The 19,132-nt window shown below is 38.1% G+C and overlaps 2 protein-coding genes across 6 annotated transcripts in view; one reads left to right on the top strand and one right to left on the bottom strand.

Moving 5' to 3' along the window:
* The window catches only part of LOC124292250, a 38,813-nt gene extending 35,245 nt beyond the window's left edge, over positions 1–3,568 (bottom strand). The window contains exons 1-2 of one of the 5 annotated variants that reach the window (XR_006902399.1): positions 3,444–3,568; positions 763–2,577 (exon numbers count right to left, since the gene is read on the bottom strand). Coding sequence is in view for 3 of the 5 variants with exons in the window: in XM_046729314.1 (XP_046585270.1) it covers positions 905–2,577; positions 3,444–3,513 (1,743 nt within the window). In the remaining 2 variants the exon portion in view is untranslated. Of the gene's footprint in view, positions 1–314; positions 2,578–3,443 lie in introns of those variants that run through there. The other 4 variants (XR_006902400.1, XM_046729316.1, XM_046729315.1 and 1 more) reach the window with 4 other exon arrangements.
* A 5,478-nt stretch (positions 3,569–9,046) lies between these two features.
* Positions 9,047–19,132, top strand: part of LOC124292171 (cleavage and polyadenylation specificity factor subunit 1-like) — a 46,495-nt gene continuing 36,409 nt past the window's right edge. The window contains 4 exon segments of the mRNA XM_046729224.1: positions 9,047–9,155; positions 9,755–9,906; positions 17,526–17,559; positions 18,872–18,999. Of these exon segments, the coding sequence (XP_046585180.1) occupies positions 9,763–9,906; positions 17,526–17,559; positions 18,872–18,999 (306 nt within the window). The 5' untranslated portion in view covers positions 9,047–9,155; positions 9,755–9,762.

Genomic DNA, 19,132 nt, shown 5'->3' with positions numbered 1-19,132 from the left:
CACATCTACATGATATGGAGATACATTATAACAAATGTGGTGAAGATTGTACAAGTAGTTTTAGAGTTATGTTCCGGAAACAATGGGAAAGCCGACGCCGAAATTCAACCAAAAACAATGTCTCCGTTCGGTGGGAAACATAATTCAAAGTAGGAAGGTGATCACACAACCATCTTGCATTTATGCGGGTCATTTGTCAGGTCGGCTTCATCGTGTATTGTTGAGCATGGAAAAGTAATTTACAAAAGCTAGATTCTATCCATCATCAAGGCCTGGGGCTTTGCCTTGTAGCTTCTAGAACATAAGGCAAACAGACAGACAGAAGTTTATTCAGTAAGGCTACAGGCCCATAATAATACAATATATCTGTTGACAAAAAAAACATTTCATTCCTTGTAATAAAGGAACCTTTTCAAAAGGAATTTATAATAATAATAAGTGTGAATTAATAATGCGCTACATAATCTGATTATTATTACCCCGAATAACCCAAGCTGCCTGTGAGGCGATAGAAGGTTAATAGCCACATGACCTATCCCACCGGGTACCCATTTTCTGCTGGGTGAACAGAGGCAATTTTGAACAAACGCACTTGCCTAAGGTGAGACCACATGTATCACATGTGTTTCGTTGTGGGACAGGACTGAAGTCCTTCAAACTCTCAGGAGTTAAGCTGCCAAACACGGCCACCCATGAAGTACACTCGGCACTCAACGTTGCTCAACTTCAACTGATTTATGACCTGAGCTCTACGCACAGGACCACACACCACCACCACAACATATATATTTTTCTATTATCATAAAAAGTTACTTGTAATTTATATTTCGTATGTCTTATACACAAATACCGTGCAAGGCGAACCACACATCAATATGTTTGATAGACATTATCTGAAATGAAATTATCTGGTGTACGACTGAGTACAACAGTCAATAGCGGTAATAGTTTCTGCGCATTGTATTCGTAAGTTATCGAGTTCTTGGTTAAGCCTGCTAAAAATAACTCGTAAGGCATATTCTGACTCGCATGACCTCTCGACAGATGGGACGATAACAAACAATTGATCTTTATATAACTTCGCCGCATATTCATAAAATAGCAACGACCCGCAAGGTACATCGTCGTCATTGACTGTGACCTTGGTAGTGGGAGATTGTAATAAAATGGATTTTTTTATCAATTCCCCTTCTTCAATATCGTCTGAAATTATGCGAACAGACTTTAATGCCTTTACTTTACAATTAACTCTGTTTGTCAAATTGGAAATTTTAACATTTGTGCGATGAGCACGAAAATTCATTTTACAGTTTGTATTTATCTGTGGATCATTTTCATTAAAACATGGCGATATACGCCGACCCAAATTGTGGTCAAAATTGTAAATGAATATTGGAAATGGCCACAAGAGCGGCGGTATACTGCAAGTATTTTGTGTTGAATCTGTTAAAGTTAGGATATTGTTCCGACCAGATGAATTAAACAATTCCGACACAATTAAGTTTAATGCATATTTTAAAATGTTTGACGTCTCCCCTCTTGTCGGTATAAATATAAAATATTCTGATGTCGAAATACACTTTTCAATATTTTCAATTTCTGTTTTACCAGCATCAAATGAATGATAGATGTCTACCACAGTGATGCCTAAAACAGTTTCAAGATATTCACGAACCCTAACTATATTTTTATTGGTGTCATTTTCTTCAAATACTAGACACACTTGCTTCATGTTAGACAGTGTTTCGATATAAACAGACTTATATTCTTCCCCCGCCACTGGGTTGGTGTTAAAGAACCTCTCTGTGACCTTTGTAGACAACCAAGGATCGAAACAAAACCAAGGAAATGATATTTGACTATATGAAGGCATACATTCTAATCCACTAACAGGCAATGATCCTGTTAAAGTCTGCATCATTAACATCTTATATTCAGCTTCAGTCATTATCTTTCCATCTTTACAATATGAACATGAAATTCGCAAACCAACATCATACGCCCTAAAATGTATACGCAAGTTCATAACATATAACTCCAATACGTTCTTTATCTGTCCCATTAAGACACCAAGTGTCTCTCTTGATACAATTAATACATCGTGTTGTTTTTGTCGGTAATGTCTTATTCCACTTTGCATTACACCAAGTGTCTCAGCTTCTGATACTATTTCTTCATAATGTTGTTTTCGTCGGTAGTTTCGTGTTCCACTTTGCAGTACACCAAGTGTCTCAGCTTCTGATACTATTTCTTCATAATGTTGTTTTCGTCGGTAGTTTCGTGTTCCACTTTGCAGAACACCAAGTGTCTCAGCTTCTGATACAATTTCTTCATAATGTTGATTTTGTCGGTAGTTTCTTATTCCACTTTGCAGTACACCAAGTGTCCCAGCTTCTGATACAATCTCTTCATAATGTCGGTGTTTTTCTGGTTCACTCTCTTGTACATTAAACCCTGGGTCGCTCTTGCAATTTTTTCCACACCTCCTCTCATAGGGTGGCGTTTCTTCAATCATCTGCTGATTATCTGGTTTATTGCTTAAGGTTGAATGCACCTTTCTTTCTGGCTCCTTCTGGCCTAAACAAAGACAAAGTAGCAGTGCATCAGGGATACATCTTCACAGGTTTATAATGTAAACAGTCACAGCTTCTAAATGTGTGGAACGTACAGGGAATGGACAACTAGTTCGAACTGTTTAAATGTTTCCAGTAACCCAAATCATCAAAACCAGCTAGAAATCTCTGAACAAAGCAGAATCGAGTGTACAATTTCGACTATATAATGAGCATGTGTTTATGAACCACCCTGCGTACAATGGTGATACCAAGTGAGCTTCCTACCTGGTATCACCTTTAAAGTTGTAAAGTGACGCTAGCATTTCAGTAAGATAACCACAACCCTCTGTCAACTGCATGCAACGTCTCGCCCGTTGTTGTTCATGCATTGACCTAGATTATTAAATTGATTTCCTACTTTCTGTTTCCCTTTAACAACAGTTCATTTACAGTTCACTGGAATACATACATAGAGAACAGTGTTCTATAGAAACCAAATATATATCTTTCAGATCTTGGTACCATAAATATACTTTATAATTGTTTTAGTGAACCTCTAATCTTTTGTTAGATGCCAAGTTGATTGCAAATGGCGTCCAATATCACTGATGTGGTCACCATGGAATATTACGTTGTAAACAAACATGAAACGTTTCACTTGAGGAGGAACATTATTCTTTATGATCGTGACTTCTACTTGTACAGCCGACACTATAATAAATTCACTTATTAAGAAGAAAAAACTATCCGGTTGATCCGTCATTGCATACACATAATTACACATGAATATAGCAAGATTCAAAATCGGAACACTAATCGATTAATTTTAATGTCACAAAGATATATAAAGATAAATGGCACGACAAGTTATAAAAGAATTGTCCTTACCAGATCTAGAATATTCCTTCAGGAGTCGAAATTCGAAATGTGGATTTAGTTGGACAACCATGACAGCCATCCACCCCAAGTCCACCGTAACTAAATACGCATGTCGGTGCACATGCGCAGTTCTTATTGGCATATATTACGATAAATTTATTTATTTTCTAGCATAAGATAGGACTAGTATCTAAGGTCCTTAGAGAAAAGCGCTTTTATGTTCGGGTGTTTAATTACTAAAACAGAAGTATATTTATTACAATAGATCATCTATAACAACAGGTGTAGCCAGTTTGTGTCGACCTCTTTGGTAGAGCGTCGCGCGATCAGAGGCGGGTATTAGACCATGAGTGACGTCACATTATATATTTATATATATTACGCTGGTGTATGAATACAACTAAGTAGATACAAAGTAAACTTTATACTCACATAAACTCAGATAGGTATTGTGCGTGTTGGCTCATGCAATATTTCAGTTGCTGAGCAGTGAGACAGCATAATGAAGGAGTAATTCAAATAGTAAATGCTTTCACATTATATACAAAATGTAAGTCCATTAGAAACCTGACTTTTGCAGTTAATGTCACTTCCGGATAACAAAACATATGCTCCTATTGTACATGTATCGTTTTTATATTATGCTTTGCTGTAAATATTGGTCTGCTTCTTATCCAAACCTGCCATGTAAAAATACCTTTCATCACTACGTTAAACAATATCACGACACAAGAGTTGAGCTTCACGCATTGTTCCCATATGAGCAACCCCACACCAGGGTGGGCAAACTCTGTAAACACAAGATTACCGTAGCGCCCTCCCAGACATAACCATCATTGTTACAAACTCTAACCCACTGTGTCGAGTATTTCTATATTAGAAAAGATGTTACAGTGTATAATGTATTTTGATAAATTGACCAGTAGTGTAGCGTTTTGTCTCCATGCCATAACACTGAAATCAATTTGGTTTGCCTTTGGATAATGTTATAAGTCATGAAAATTAATGTTTAAAGGTCACATGCAACCAAAACATCAAACATAATTAAAACACAATTATCACTTATTCATGACATATAATATACGTTGCTGGTTATGAAAAAACATATAAACAATATTATAAGCGTACAATCGCAAATCAAAAGTGCAATATTTTGTACTTGGGTTAACTTCCCAAGAAACGAAGCAGCCGGGATACCGAACCCAGTCAGAGCGGGTGGGTGTGCATTCAAGTGTAACGGCTGGTTCATTTGCAGATGCCGCCCCCACGGCTCATTGTGTGTGTATATATAGAGATGTTGGGTTTTGTAAATACATGCTTATTTTTTGTGTATAACATTTTGCAATCAACAGACATCATAACATGTCATGTGTTCAAGTATCACACCTGCCTGCCTGTGTAATTACATAATGTGACAGAGACGAACTCGGGCCATAAATCAATGCGTTTTGTTTATGGTGTATAGCCTGATAGGTGTTAAGTTCAAATTGCATGTGGTCAGTGATTGAAATTGTGTATTGAATATTGTCATTAGCAGACGGGCAGGCAGACACATAGGTGCCAATAAAACAGACATTGAGTTTTGTCTGTGACAACGACATATCTATATCACAGTTAGAAATTCTGTCGACGCTAAATAATGACATTGCTTTTAAGTATCGAACTGAGAAAGTGATTCGGAAAGAAGAACGTGTGGTGAAATGATATTCACAGTTAATTTACTGTCATAACATATAAAAAGCTCGCGCCTGTGAGATATCAGCAAAACATTAGCAAAATAGCTCACACCAAAGCCTTCACCGAGTATTCACCGGACAACCCGCTTCCAAGCTCCGCGAACCTATTTCACTGCGCATGTGCTATGAGCGCAGCCCAGCTGTTGAAACCACTTGAATACCCCCAAACTTTGGGGGGGAAATTAGTGAATCGTTTGAACTACGATTTCGCGCGTTTTTTTTTTCATCGCGTTATTTTTCAACTTTATAAGTTGAATTTGCATTTTTGATGATTTGTTTCGGTAAGTCCATACCGAAAGGTATCAGAATCTGCAAAGTTGTGTTTTACGTTGCATGTGACCTTTAAGAAAAAAAAATGGATAATATCACAGTACCAAGACATAATATCTGTAATGTCGTTAAAAATGCGGGAACATAATCATCATAATCTTGCAATCATTTAGGTGTAACCTACAATACTGCGTGTTCCATCTAAGTGCAGCATAATCACAATAACGTTTCACAGTACACATCAACAACGCGTAATGGAACTGCACAGAGAAGAGTGACAAGAGAACAATCTACATCAATCATAAATATATTTCAACAGTCGTCGGACGACAGTATTACAACTAGGTCATCACAAAGTTTTTAAAACTATTTTGAGTGTACTTGTGCAACTGAGTTTAGCATACTCTTGATAACACCTCCCCGAGAGACAGAATTCCGGGTGCAATAGATAGAGGACGTCAATGTATGTATGTATCAGCGGGCCTGTATGTTGGGCAAATCAAAAAGTGTAATTTACGGACAGGCTCGTTCAAATGCCCTCTCACTACATTAATAGCACTACACAAGAGAAAACAGATTCAGGCCTGATCCTCTTATCAGTAGATAATTCCGAACAATATAACAGGATGGCGAACTTCAACAGGATACTAAAAATGAATACTGAATACGTCTCTCTGTGCATTCGGCCTTAAGCCAGACGTTCTGTAAAGGATGTGGCCCTAACGGCTTACCATAGGCCGCAAATTTTGGGGCGGGCTTGGCAACACCAGGAACGAGCTATGTTTCAATTGCTTTACATCATTTTTACAGACAAATCAAAGGTTTGCCTCCACTTGACAAATGGTGAAAAACGTTGTTTGCAACGGAGCCTTATGCCAATGTCATTGTGCCACCGTGTGGGACGGTATCACACATGACAGGCGAACAGGTTTTGTCATCGTGGTTGGACATTTGACTGGCCAGCGATGTGTTGACGAGATTTTGTCTTCCATTCCATAGAATCATAGTTTGAAAATTCAAACTACAACATGACAAGGGCAGACCCCATTGTGACCAGGTCATTACGATTGTCATCGTAAACTTAAACGGGCGAGAATGAGTGAGTGATTTTGGCTTAACACTACTTCAAACAGTATTCCAGTTATTTCATGAGTGAGTATGGTTTTGCGCCGCTTTTAGCAATATTCCAGCAATATCGCTGCGGGTTACAACAGAAATGGGCTTCACACCTTGTACCCATGTGGAGAATCGAATCCGGGTCTTCGGCGTGACGAGCGAACGCTTTAACCACCTGGCTACCCCACCGCCCAGTTATATCATGGCGTGTCTGCTTAACGCCATGATTTGAAACATTACCCGTAGTACTTCATTATTTGAAGATGCCTATAAGAAACGTATTTATTCAAGATGTCGGGTATAAATGTTTCATATCTATATTTAATGACAGGGTATCAGGAATTAAATTACGGATATCATTAGAAAAACGCGACTCAACATTTTAAAATTCGTTTACTATATCATTAACCCAATTTAAGAAATAGACAAATATTTTCAAGATATCATATGTTTGAATATAATTGTCCAATCTAAGAAAAAGTTATCATTCCACTTGTTCGCAACAATTTCTACTGTGATCCTCTGAATGCCTGGTGCGACTTACCATCAAGACATGGGGCTGCAGATTCACAAAATATCACCTCTCAATTTATCTGGTATAATCAAAACATCTTAATCGATAGGAAAACTATATTCCATGGATGTTAAAACAAACTTTCTAAAATATTCAGGAGTCATTAACTCAATTAGAGCATTCCTCAAAAGAAGTAATGTCAACTTAGCAACCATATATGTTAAACTTTTTGACTAGACAAAAACACAGAAGTCAAATATTTTACAGGGCTTTACTTGAAACAAAATCAATCAAAAATCAGCATTGTGTAAAATGGAATAGGATACCAGAGAATGAAATCGATACAAACTATTGACAACAATATAACCATATCCCGTTCCGCTGTCCCAAAGACGCCAATCTGCAATGGTTTCAATACAAACTCTATCTTTTGCCAACAAATAATAGACTTTTTAAGATGCAATCGATCATGACTTGTGCAGCTATTATTCTGGTTCTTTAGAGACTATAACACACCTATTTTATGATTGTAGCAAGGTTACTCCTATTTGGCAAAATCTTGAAAACTGGCTTCACAGTAATCTGGATGTAAATTCACGAAATAACAAAGTTTGCTCGGATTCGGCCATAAAAATAATGATCCAATCAACGTGATTTTTATCCTCTTCAAAAATATCATCTTAGCTATAAAATATCCAAACAGATGCCAGCCTTTCTGTTTTTACAACAGGAGTTTAAAAACATATTACGAACTGACAAAATATTCTGCTATGGTACGTTCAAGAATAAATCATTTATTTAAATTCTGGTCGATCTGCCACATTCCGCTTTCAGAATAATGTTTTAACTTCTGCATAATGTATTCTGTTAAATGTTTTCTAACTGAAATCTACAATATGTATTTAAACATGACTGGGGTCCATGTACCAATGTGAAAATAGAAAAAATAATAATTTGCTTAACCATATCCTAAAATCGTTTGTGATATCACGAATTTTATTGCAGATATCTGAAATCATCTGTATTTGAGATATCATTTCAAGACATATTCAAGTCACCTCAAGGGTAAGCTCTATTTTATTTCAACAATTGATGTAAATAATCCTCAGCATAATTATGTCTGTAATTTCACTTTTGATATGAAATCATGAATAGAATTAAAGGCGCCTGAAATACTTTAATATGTGATGAATTTGTGGATAAAACCTTTCGAGATTCTTGATTTAATTTCTAACATGAATATTTACAGTGTGTTGGAAACTGAGCATTGATAACGTCACACTTTCAGACATCACAGAAGTGTACAGTTTAGTGTCATATAAATTGTACTTTGAACATTAGAAATTTATCAGACAGACAGACAGTTTTATTTCAGTATACAAGGCCATGGCCCACATTACAGAATAAATTTTACATTTTGTTTGATGCTGGTAAAACCAGTAATGGTCATACATTATTGCCTTTGAAAGCTATGGAACCATTTTTGCACAATGTACAGGCATAATATACCATTCTAAAGAAAAAAGTAGCAATACTTATCAAAACATCATCCTTAGATGACACAAGTCTAACAAAACTATCCTTACACGGGTTACCAATATATAGGTAAGGTGGAAAACATTCTATTCTATCAAGGACATCTTCAATTGCTTAAAGTATGTTAAAACGTGTTTGATATATTTAAATAAATTAACTGGAGACATTTGTCATTTCATGCTACATGTGAAGAGGCGTTGCCATGACTGATTACAATATTTTTTATGTTCGGTAATATTTTCAATATGTATAGGAGAAAACTCGGGAAGAGCAGTTTATATATATTGTCAATGGATATTGATTTATTTATTTTTTGGGGATTGATTTACCACCAGAATACTAAAATAGTGGTTAATGAAGTAAAATATGTCATAATCACTTATCTCGACACACATAAAATTGTGCCTATTTCAGATACGAAACAGTGGCCACATTTTCAATGCTAGAATTAAAATGGCGGCGCCCAGTGAACAATGTGAGAACCGGCGACTGCTGTAACCGTTTGCGTTTAGTGCGACGAAGAACGATACATATTGATAGGATTTTAAGGTGATTATGTCACATTTACCCAAATTCTAGATGTAGTTTAATTAGGAGAATGCCGATGGTAGAATTTGCAGAGTTGTAAATTGTAAACACCATGCATTCGACTGTCCTGAGAAAACACTTTTTGTCTGTTCAAAACAGGCTCGGTGGAAAGTTTTCCGCCCGTAACCCCTGTATTTTTTAAAATCATTATACATTGTATGCCAAAGAATATACGCCTATGTTTTTCATAAACAACCTATACCTAGCCCTAAACCTAAACCTTACCCTAAAATCTAACCCTAAACCCTCGAAATAATCCTAATAAATAGAATACATTTAAAGCTCGGGTTACGGACGGAACTCTTATTTCTAATATTCTAGTGACAGATCCCATTGAAAGTTATATAGTCTGCAATTACAGAAAGTCATTGTCTCCGTTTCTGTACAGTGTAAGTAGAGACGTGAATACCAGTCTCATTGTCATTGAACTTAAACTTTCAAGTGAATGGTCTGCTAAACCTAAAACTTGTCTGAATATCATGTCTAAGCCAACTGTTGTCATCTGTAGGAAATGTTTTGTTGATAGATTATAATGATACTGAAAACTCTACTGTTTGCAGGCAGCAAGATGTATTCTGTGTACAAGCAGATCCACCCTCCCACTGGGATTGAGCACTGTGTGTACTGCAACTTCTTCAACTCATGGGAGAAGAATCTTGTCATTGCCGGAGTAAACCAACTTCATGTGTACAGACTCAACTCCGAGCTAGAGGTAAGACATGGCAAAATTAAACATTGAGACAGTCATGTGACTAAGTTGCAGACTAGACAGTGCACACATGACCTGTCAACACTGGGTTCATGTGAAGTAGTGTAGACCTGTTCGAATAGTCCTCATGAAAAGTTAAAGTAATATAGTGTGACCTCTGTAACAGTGGAAACTACATGTTAAATGTGTGGTTCAACTTTGCGTTGTGTGTTTTCCATTCCAACTGGCATGTTTTCCACAAGAGGGTACGCTCCAGGTATAAACCTGTCAATCCTTGAGCAGAATTCTCCTCCACGTTGATGCAGCCTTGCGATTCAGGACATACAAGAAAATTCATATCACCATTTTATTTACAAAAGAAAACTAACTCCAAACAGAACAAATGATACAAGATATATTTCTGGGAAGTTTTTAAACAGAAACCCAATAAATTAACAACAACAGTGTTCCCCCTAGGATTCAGAAAGGGCAGGGTAAATTAAACAAAAAGGGCACTTCATAATCTAAAAGGGCACTTTGGTGAGGATTATTGAAAAAATAACAATAACAAAATGTATATGAAGTCAAATGCTCTTATAATTTTATTTCTAAAGTTCATTTATTACTCTTCTCATTTTGTATTTTAAGATCAAAATTTGGAAAAAAAAGCATTTCAAGACATTAACCTGTTGTCACATTTGTTTACAATTTCACAAAAGACGCAAACAACAATTTACAGTCTTCTTTTCTTTCTTGCCAAGCATCTGTTCACAACTTTTTTCAAGTCAATGTCTGAAACTGACGATGCATTCAGGCTAATCATGAGAAGTCCATTGCAATTTTGAACACTGAGTCTGTTTCTATGATCTGTCACAAGTCACAATCAGTTTCACTTTTGAGAACACTCTCTCAACTTCAGAAGTGGACAATCACAGTTGCATGAATGGACAGTAATTGAACAATGTTTGGATTCAAGTTTCCAAGTTGAGGCTTGAGTCTTCAAAATGGTGGAGGGTGAACTGGTGTCAAGCTCCTTTACTTGACTCCACTCAATCTCTGTTTGGTCGACATTAAGTCCATTTCTGCCCTTGGTGTTCCACTTAGAACATAATGAACAAAACATCATTCCCTTATTTTTGTCATCTTCTGAGTACCTCGACCAGGGACGGTTTTGTTGCCACTTCGTGTCAAATGCAGTCTTGTGACCACCATCTTTCTTCTGTGTTGGATTAACTGACTCTGTCTCGTGTGCCCTTGAATTTTCATAGGAAACTACCTCTGACTCGGGTCCGGTCTGAAAAAAAAAAAATACAAAGTTCATATACCATATTCAAAATATTCTTAGATATTAAATTTGCAATCATAATTATTAAAACAAAAATATCACACAATAATACACCTGAACGTAAGTATCTACTGTGGAGAGCCTCGACAAGGGTGTGGCTTCCCATTGTTTGAAATCGTAAAAATAGTTTTACGCCTTCAAGACTTACATTTTATTAAATCGACAGTAAACACTAAAAACAAGGCTACCAAGTGAAGCTGTTATGCAAGCTGTATTAACTATTTCATTTCCCAGGACAAACAACAAAATAATTCAAGATCAATTTCAAATTGCCGATGGATTCAAAATGGCGGACATTTTCGAAGTTTCAGATTTTCACCTAAACAGCACAGTCACATGAATATCGGTCCCCCAAACGTACCAAAATACATCCCATGTAGTTCACACATCGTTGTCTTTAATAAATGAAGGTCTTATTTGAAAGGCATGTGAAATTGAAAGGGAAATCAACGGCCTAAAAATCACGAACTTAGAGGCACATACCTGTTAGGAGCGAAGAAATCTATTAGTCGGCTGACACTTCCTTGCTTCAACCTTCACCGCTTCTTCTCTTTTCCATTTGATTCTTTCCTTGGTAGGCATTGTGATTTGTAAAGCGAATTAAACACATTTGACTTCGCCATGGTTTAAATGCCAATTTCCTAATCATTATCAAAACAATTTGGTGTCTCCCCTTGAAAGGGAGAGAACTCCGTCCTTAATAAAATCCGGAAAATACACACGGGATGTTGTAAAATCAAGCACAGCTGGAAAAAAAACTGGGATTGAGGCGAAAAGGGCAGGGCGCAAAACAAAAAGGGCAGGGCGCAAAAATCAAAGGGCAGGGCGCAGCGCCCTCCTAAATGTGCCTAGGGGGAACACTAAACAACGATCCCCACCTAGCCCCGAACTTATATAAATCTAGAATAAATACTACAGCTGTCTCATAACAGGGGTAGTTGGTTTTAAAAACCACCCGTCCTTCCTGCTTCCTAACAATTACCCTGTGTATATATATATGTAAATACATCCCTAAAACTAAATACCTTTATTCCCCCAAACACCAATACCTGCGTCTACCCTACTATTTCCTAACCTAAGTGCTTCGCCATGAGAGTGGGGTGGACTGTTTCGTCTCGAAACAAGCACTGGTCCATCATGGAGCAAATTCTACTTATCTCAAAGCAAACGGGGAAGCTGTTTCGTCCCGAAACAAGGGTTCACCTATCCTCAGTAACTGGCCTAATCCACTAAGCGAGGAGCATACCCCCGCCTTTGGAATGGAACCTTCCAGCGCGTGCAGCTAATCACTGCGCCGAAATGGCAAGCAATGCCAAACAAACAAGTGATAACCGTGACCCGCATGCTTCCGCAAACAACGGTGAGAAAAATCCATTGTGTATTGCTATAACTTATAATTCATACCCCCAACCATTCTCTTCCCACAGAGGTTACTCCTGTCATATTTTCCTACGTAACCTTTGTTCTAATACGGCCCTTTCACGGTGTGAGCGTTCAAGACTCGTGATTGGAGACAATCAGATTTAGTTGTGCAATCAGCGACGTTGTTTCAAAAGTGATCATTCGCAAGGCCTCGGTAATTTCCGTATGCTTCGAGAAAACTAAACTTCTCAATCACCCTCGTTGACAACGGACGAGCTAGCCAGTAAACGTCTTGTGTGTAACATCAACACAAGTCCCCGGCAGATGGGGGATATTTGTGGCCCCACATTTGCTTGTGTTAGTCAAGTTGAATCTAAGTCGATGTAACAGGTGTTCTGATTGGATAGAAAGAAGGGAGATAATTCGTGTTGCGATCTTTTGCCGCTAGGGGATTTTACGAGAACCGGGAAATATGGCCGTATTAGAACAGAGGTTACGTAGGAAAATATGACAGGAGTAACCTCTGTGGAAAGAGAATGACCCCCCAACTAACGCTAACCCACCCTTATCTAATATCTATGGCACCCATTATATTTAGCCCCCATTACACCTCTATGATTTGCGTTTTTATACCTATACCCCAAATTGATTCACGGAAACGATGTAAAAGTACCAATCAGGCAAAAGGCAAATATCATGGATGACATCTTCTAAATCTTCTAAAAATTTACAAAAAATGAACCAAAAATCAGTTCTCAGAGCACGTCATCAAAAACCCTTCTCACTCCACTGACTGGCAACAGTCAACCGTATTACCACTATTGTCCATGATTGGCACAAGCGCAAATTATTAGAGTCTTTAACGATAAGACAATTACAACCGCAGCTGAACAGGGATCAAGGAGTGTACCTACCCAGTGCCTGGGAAGTCCATTAGATCATTACTGTCTTCTACCCACATCTGCTAATCACTTGTATAAACTCTTCCCTTGTGTAAACAATATACCTATTGTCTGTACATCGCACACTTTCATCTCATGTTTCTTTTTCAATTTATTGTATATATACTCCTCACAAAAAGTTAAGCAACAAGTATTTTTTTCCACATATTTTCTTCATGGGTATATGAAGTTATTACTTGGCATATAAGCCATGCAGGAGAACCCTTTACGATTGATGAACTTAAAGCATTTCCCATATTGTTTTTCTGATAACATTGTTAGCACCGCCTGAACGCAACCACCCTCAAAACTCACATGCAAAATGCATGGACAACATGTGCTATACACGTCGCACATGCGTTCTGATTGCGTTAAAACTGCCAGCAACGACAAATTGTTGACAGTAACATTTGAGAAATGGCTAGGCGTCACTTGACACCAATTGAAGTTGCTCAAATTGTTGGAATGGTGCAGGGGTCAGACCCAGAGTGCTGTTGCCAACCATTTCAATGTTCATCGAAGCGTCATCTCCAGAGCGATATCACTGTCACCAACAGACCGGATTGATGACTGAGAGACCACGCTCAGGTCGTCTCAAGGGTGACAACTCCCAGAGAGGACCGATACTTGGCCACCCTAGCCCGGGCGGAACAGGTTCACCACAGCCAGATCTCTCCAGAATGACCTCCAGAGAGTTGCTGGGAACAGAATCTCCACACAGACAGTGAGGAACAGACTCCATGCTGAAGGTCTCAGGTCCCTAAGACCAGTGCAACGTATCCCACTGCCTGCACACCATCGTCAACAGAGACTGAATTGGGCTAACCAACGACGTAACTGGAGAGTCAATCGCTGGCGTAATGTTCTCTTCACAGATGAGTCAAGATTCTGTCTGGACTTCAATGATGGTAGGGCTCGTGTGTGGAGAAACCGTAACGAACGATACGCCAACTGTAATGCGATTGCTGAACATGATCAGTATGGAGGTGGGAGTTTGATGATCTGGGCAGGAATCCAAGTTGGACTGACGAACTGATCTTGTGGTCATCAGACGAGGTACCATGACAGGTGTGAGGTACCGAGACTAAATTGTCACACCTGTGATCATTCCGTGGGCTCAGCAAGCAGGTCCTAACTTCATCTTCATGGATGACAATGCCCGTCCCACATCGAAAGCAAGAGTTGTCACTGATGTTCTTCAGACCAACAACATCACCCATATGGACTGGCCTGCAAGGTCTCCTGACCTGAATCCTATTGAACATGCTTGGGACATCCTCGGAAGGCGTGTGTACGGCCTCCACGCTCGTCCCTCAGACTCTGGATCAGCTTGAACAGGCATTGCGGAGAGAATGGCAGAACATTCCACAACAGACTCTAGACAGACTCATCTGGTCAATGCCTAGACGTCTTGAAGCGTGTATTCAGGTCAATGGTGGCCATACACGTTATTAAACTTTGGATCAGTGCTCAAAACTGACAGTAAAAGTGTTTTCAGACATTTTCATACCCTGATGCAACACATTTTGCACATCTTTTTTAGTGACACTGTTTTTGATGATTTGCAAGTCAGTTATTGTTCAATGAATTTTGATTTCTTTGTTGGAAAAGTGTGTGGATATGCTTTATCTTTATGTTTGATTCAGTTGTAATGATCATGAGTAAAGGCATATGTACTGACCAAAAATACACTTGTTGCTTAATTTTTTGTGAGGAGTATACATGCAACACTGGCTTCTTGTACAATTTAGTATATATGCTCATTGATGTATCTTGTTTGTATCAATTCACCTGACGAAGGGGCTAGGAATATCCCAGAAACATTGTGACATGCAATAAACTAGAAGTTGTCATCTATAATATTTCCCTTTTACTTCAATACCAATTTTAAATGCCTCTCAAGAACCTTACCAATCAGGTGTTCAAAACAGGTTATCACTTAGTGGTGGTCCGATTAATTGTAATAATAAAAAATTGGTCGCAGTGCCTAACCGACCGAGCAATCAGTCATTTTTTCTCATAATCAAACACAAACTATTCTGGAACACTTGTTTTCAGTAACAATATTTTTCACAAGGTTGGTTTTGTCTGTTACATTTCATAAGCACTACAAGCTCATTCCAAGTCATGATTGAATTTATCTTAAAGACTCCAGAAAATTTATGTTCCTAACATACTAGTCATCCTGTAAAGATGTGAAATTTGCAAATGCATTTTGTGCAGTTTGCGAAAAAACAACAAAAAAAACCCCCATAGAACTACATGTAGGTTTCCTTTTTTTAAGTGCATTAACATACAAAACCAGGTAAATTTAATAAATGGTGCTAACCAATTAGTTTCGATGATTGATCGGTTGTGGTGAACCAATCATCAAATATGACATTTAAACCAATTCCCAACACTAGTTATGAGCCAGGTGTGAAGCTGAAGGTTCCAGGTAATCATGATCAGATGTTTGATCATATGCTATGATCCAGAAGTTAATTTGTGATTGAATCATTCGTCTCGAAGTATCTAATGTCTTGACTGTTTCACTGGATACTTTAAGTTACTTTCTTTCTCCGGTTAGTTAGCAAAGTAAACTTATCAAAGTTTAGCCACAGCATCATTTACGACACCTAATATCATGTGTCTATTAGCTGTTCGGCATCACGATAGCTGCAGGCCATGTTCTGTTCTAAGCACATTTGAGGGCGTTGGTACAACTCCTTTGTTTCCATTTGTCTGTTTACAAGTAGCAGTGGCACTAAAGCTACAAAATACTCGTCCTGGTGTAAGAATGTGTAGAAATGAATGATAGTGTACATGATGTAGGAGAAATATTTCTTGATATGGTATAAAATGTAATTCAGTTGGAACATGTATTTAAGCATAAAGGTCACATGCAACGTAAAACACAACTTTGCAGATTCATCAAAAATGCAAATTCAACTTATAAAGTTGAAAAATAACGCGATGAAAAAACCAGAGCGAAATTGTAGTTCAAACGATTCTCTAACTTTCCCCCAGCGCTTGGGGGAATTGAAGTGGTTTCAACAGCTGGGCTACGCTCATAGCACATGCACAGTGAAATAGGTTCGCGGAGCTTGGAAGCGGGTTGTCCGGTGAATATTCGGTGAAGGCTTTGGTGTGAGCTTTTTTTCTAATGTTTTGTTGATATTTCACAGGCGTGAGCTTTTTTACATGTTATGACAGTAGATTACCAATTTAACTGTTTATATAATTTCATTTGTCTATTTCACCACACGTTCTTCTTATCGAGTCACTTTCTCAGTTCGATACTTAAAAGCAATGTCATTATTTAGCGTCGACAGAATTTCTAACTGTGATATAGATATGTCGTTGTCACAGACAAAACTTAATGTCTGTTTTATTGGCACTTATGTGTCTGCCTGCCCGTCTGCTAATGACAATATTCAATACACAATTTCAATCACTGACCACATGCAGTTTGAACTTAAACACCTATCAGGCTATACACCATAAACAAAACGCATTGATTTATGGCCCGAGTTCAGTCTCTGTCACATTATGTAATTACACAGACAGGCAGGTGTGATACTTGTACACATGACATGTTATGATGTCTGTTGATTGCAAAATGATATACAAAAACATGTATTTACAAAACCCAACATCTCTATATATACACACACAATGAGCCATGAGGGCATCTGCAAATGAACCAGCCGTTACACTTGAATGCACACCCACCCGCTCTGTCTGGGTTCGGTATCGCGGCTGCTTCGTTTCGAGGGAAGTAAACCCAAGTACACAATATTGCACTTTTGATTTGCGATTGTATGCTTATAATTTTGTTTTTATGTTTTTTCATAACCAGCAATGTATATTATATGTCATGAATAAGTGATAATTGTGTTTTAATTATGTTTGATTTTTTGGTTGCATGTGACCTTTAAGCATATATAAAGTACTTGACACATTTGAGAGGAGATGCAAGTTGATGCTCACTAATGTGATACATTCTGTTGAAGATGTCGGACACTCCAGAGGAAGAAATGTCAGCAGGTGAGATATTTGATTATGTTGTAAACATGAGCATCATTGACTGGACAGTTTAATGTAGGACATGTTGACAGTATCACAATACATCCATATAACTGTATAACAGGTATAAATAGTTATTCTATATGTGACTATATACGTGTACATGACACAATGTTCTCTGTAGACCAGTAATTAAGCAAACTAGTACTAGATGTGAGCCAGGATGATCCATTGAATGTTTAACATTAAATTTTCTGCTTTCTTGTTTGTCATTAGACCTGTGAAGATCCGGGGTAGAATAGGTCTTCAGCAACCCATGCTTGCCACAAGAGGCGACTATGCTTGTCGTAAGAGGCGACTAACGGGATCGGGTAGTCAGGCCTGCTGACTTGGTTGACACGTGTCATTGCACAGATCGATGCTCATGCAGCACCATATAGCTGGAATATTGCTGAGTGCGGCGTAAAACTAAACTCACTCACTCATTCACTCTTTGTCATTAGACATTTCTGTGGCAATAAATTGTAAATCTGATATTGATGTCAGTACATTTTTATCAGTGCAGCAGTATTAATATGTGATCATGATGGCATCCCCAAGTTTAGATTTCATGAAAATAATTATCCCCCGCAAAACACGTTGCGGGGGGGGGGTATTAAAATGGACTCTGTCCGTGCACATTTGTCTTTTTCAGAGCATTACTCTAAACCGTTCACTATTTCTTCACCAAACGTGGTATATAGATATATATGGTGGGGTACTGGTGCTTTTTGGTAGTTTTGGATTTCTGAATACAATATTTTTAGCGTTTCCATGGCGACAAGTTTCACTTTGACTGAAATTGGTGGTAGTGCTCTTTTCTGGAGCAGAACTTAAAAAGTGTTCACTGTTTCATCACGAAATTTCATACATAGGTAGGTCTAGTGGTGAACTGGTGCCTTTCGCTAGTTTTGGATTTCTGCATAAAATGGCGTTTTTTTTTGCATTTCCATGGCAACAATTTTGGCTTCAACTGAATATGGTTGTAGTGCTCCTTTTTGGAGCAGAATTTTGAAACCTTTCAGTACTCTCCTTCCACTTAGCTATATACACACCAAAACATTTGACATAATCACAACTCGTAGACATATTCATGAGGAGTATTTTGCCATTGCGGGAGAGATTGATGACTTAGGGGCTGTAACCTAAGGGGCAGAGATTGACAAGTGACCTTAGACAACATACTTTGTAACTTTTTTTCCAGAGTTATGTCACTTTTTAAGCCCAATCTCATTGAAACCATTTGTTGATAGCCTTCAGCAAGAAAAGACATATCTCGTTATTCATTTTTCAGAGAGTCGCAGGACGAGACTGGAGAACCTGGCTACGTTCACGCTGTTCGGCAACGTGATGTCGATGCAGACCGTGAAGCTCGCCGGCTCACAGAGGGATGCCTTGCTGCTCAGCTTTAGTGATGCAAAGGTAAACACTGTTCTCGGACATGTCAAGAAGTACTTAGTACAAAAAGACTAATGTTGAAAAGTGTACAAGTGTTTTTGTTCATGGCAAGGGTGGATAATGGATCATAATAGGTTTAATTTTTTTTTTTCTTTTA

Source organism: Haliotis rubra, unplaced genomic scaffold (assembly GCF_003918875.1).
Source record: "Haliotis rubra isolate DU_JTF1 unplaced genomic scaffold, ASM391887v1 Scf51, whole genome shotgun sequence".
NCBI lineage: Eukaryota > Metazoa > Mollusca > Gastropoda > Lepetellida > Haliotidae > Haliotis > Haliotis rubra.
This window is presented reverse-complemented; position numbering and strand designations above follow the sequence as displayed.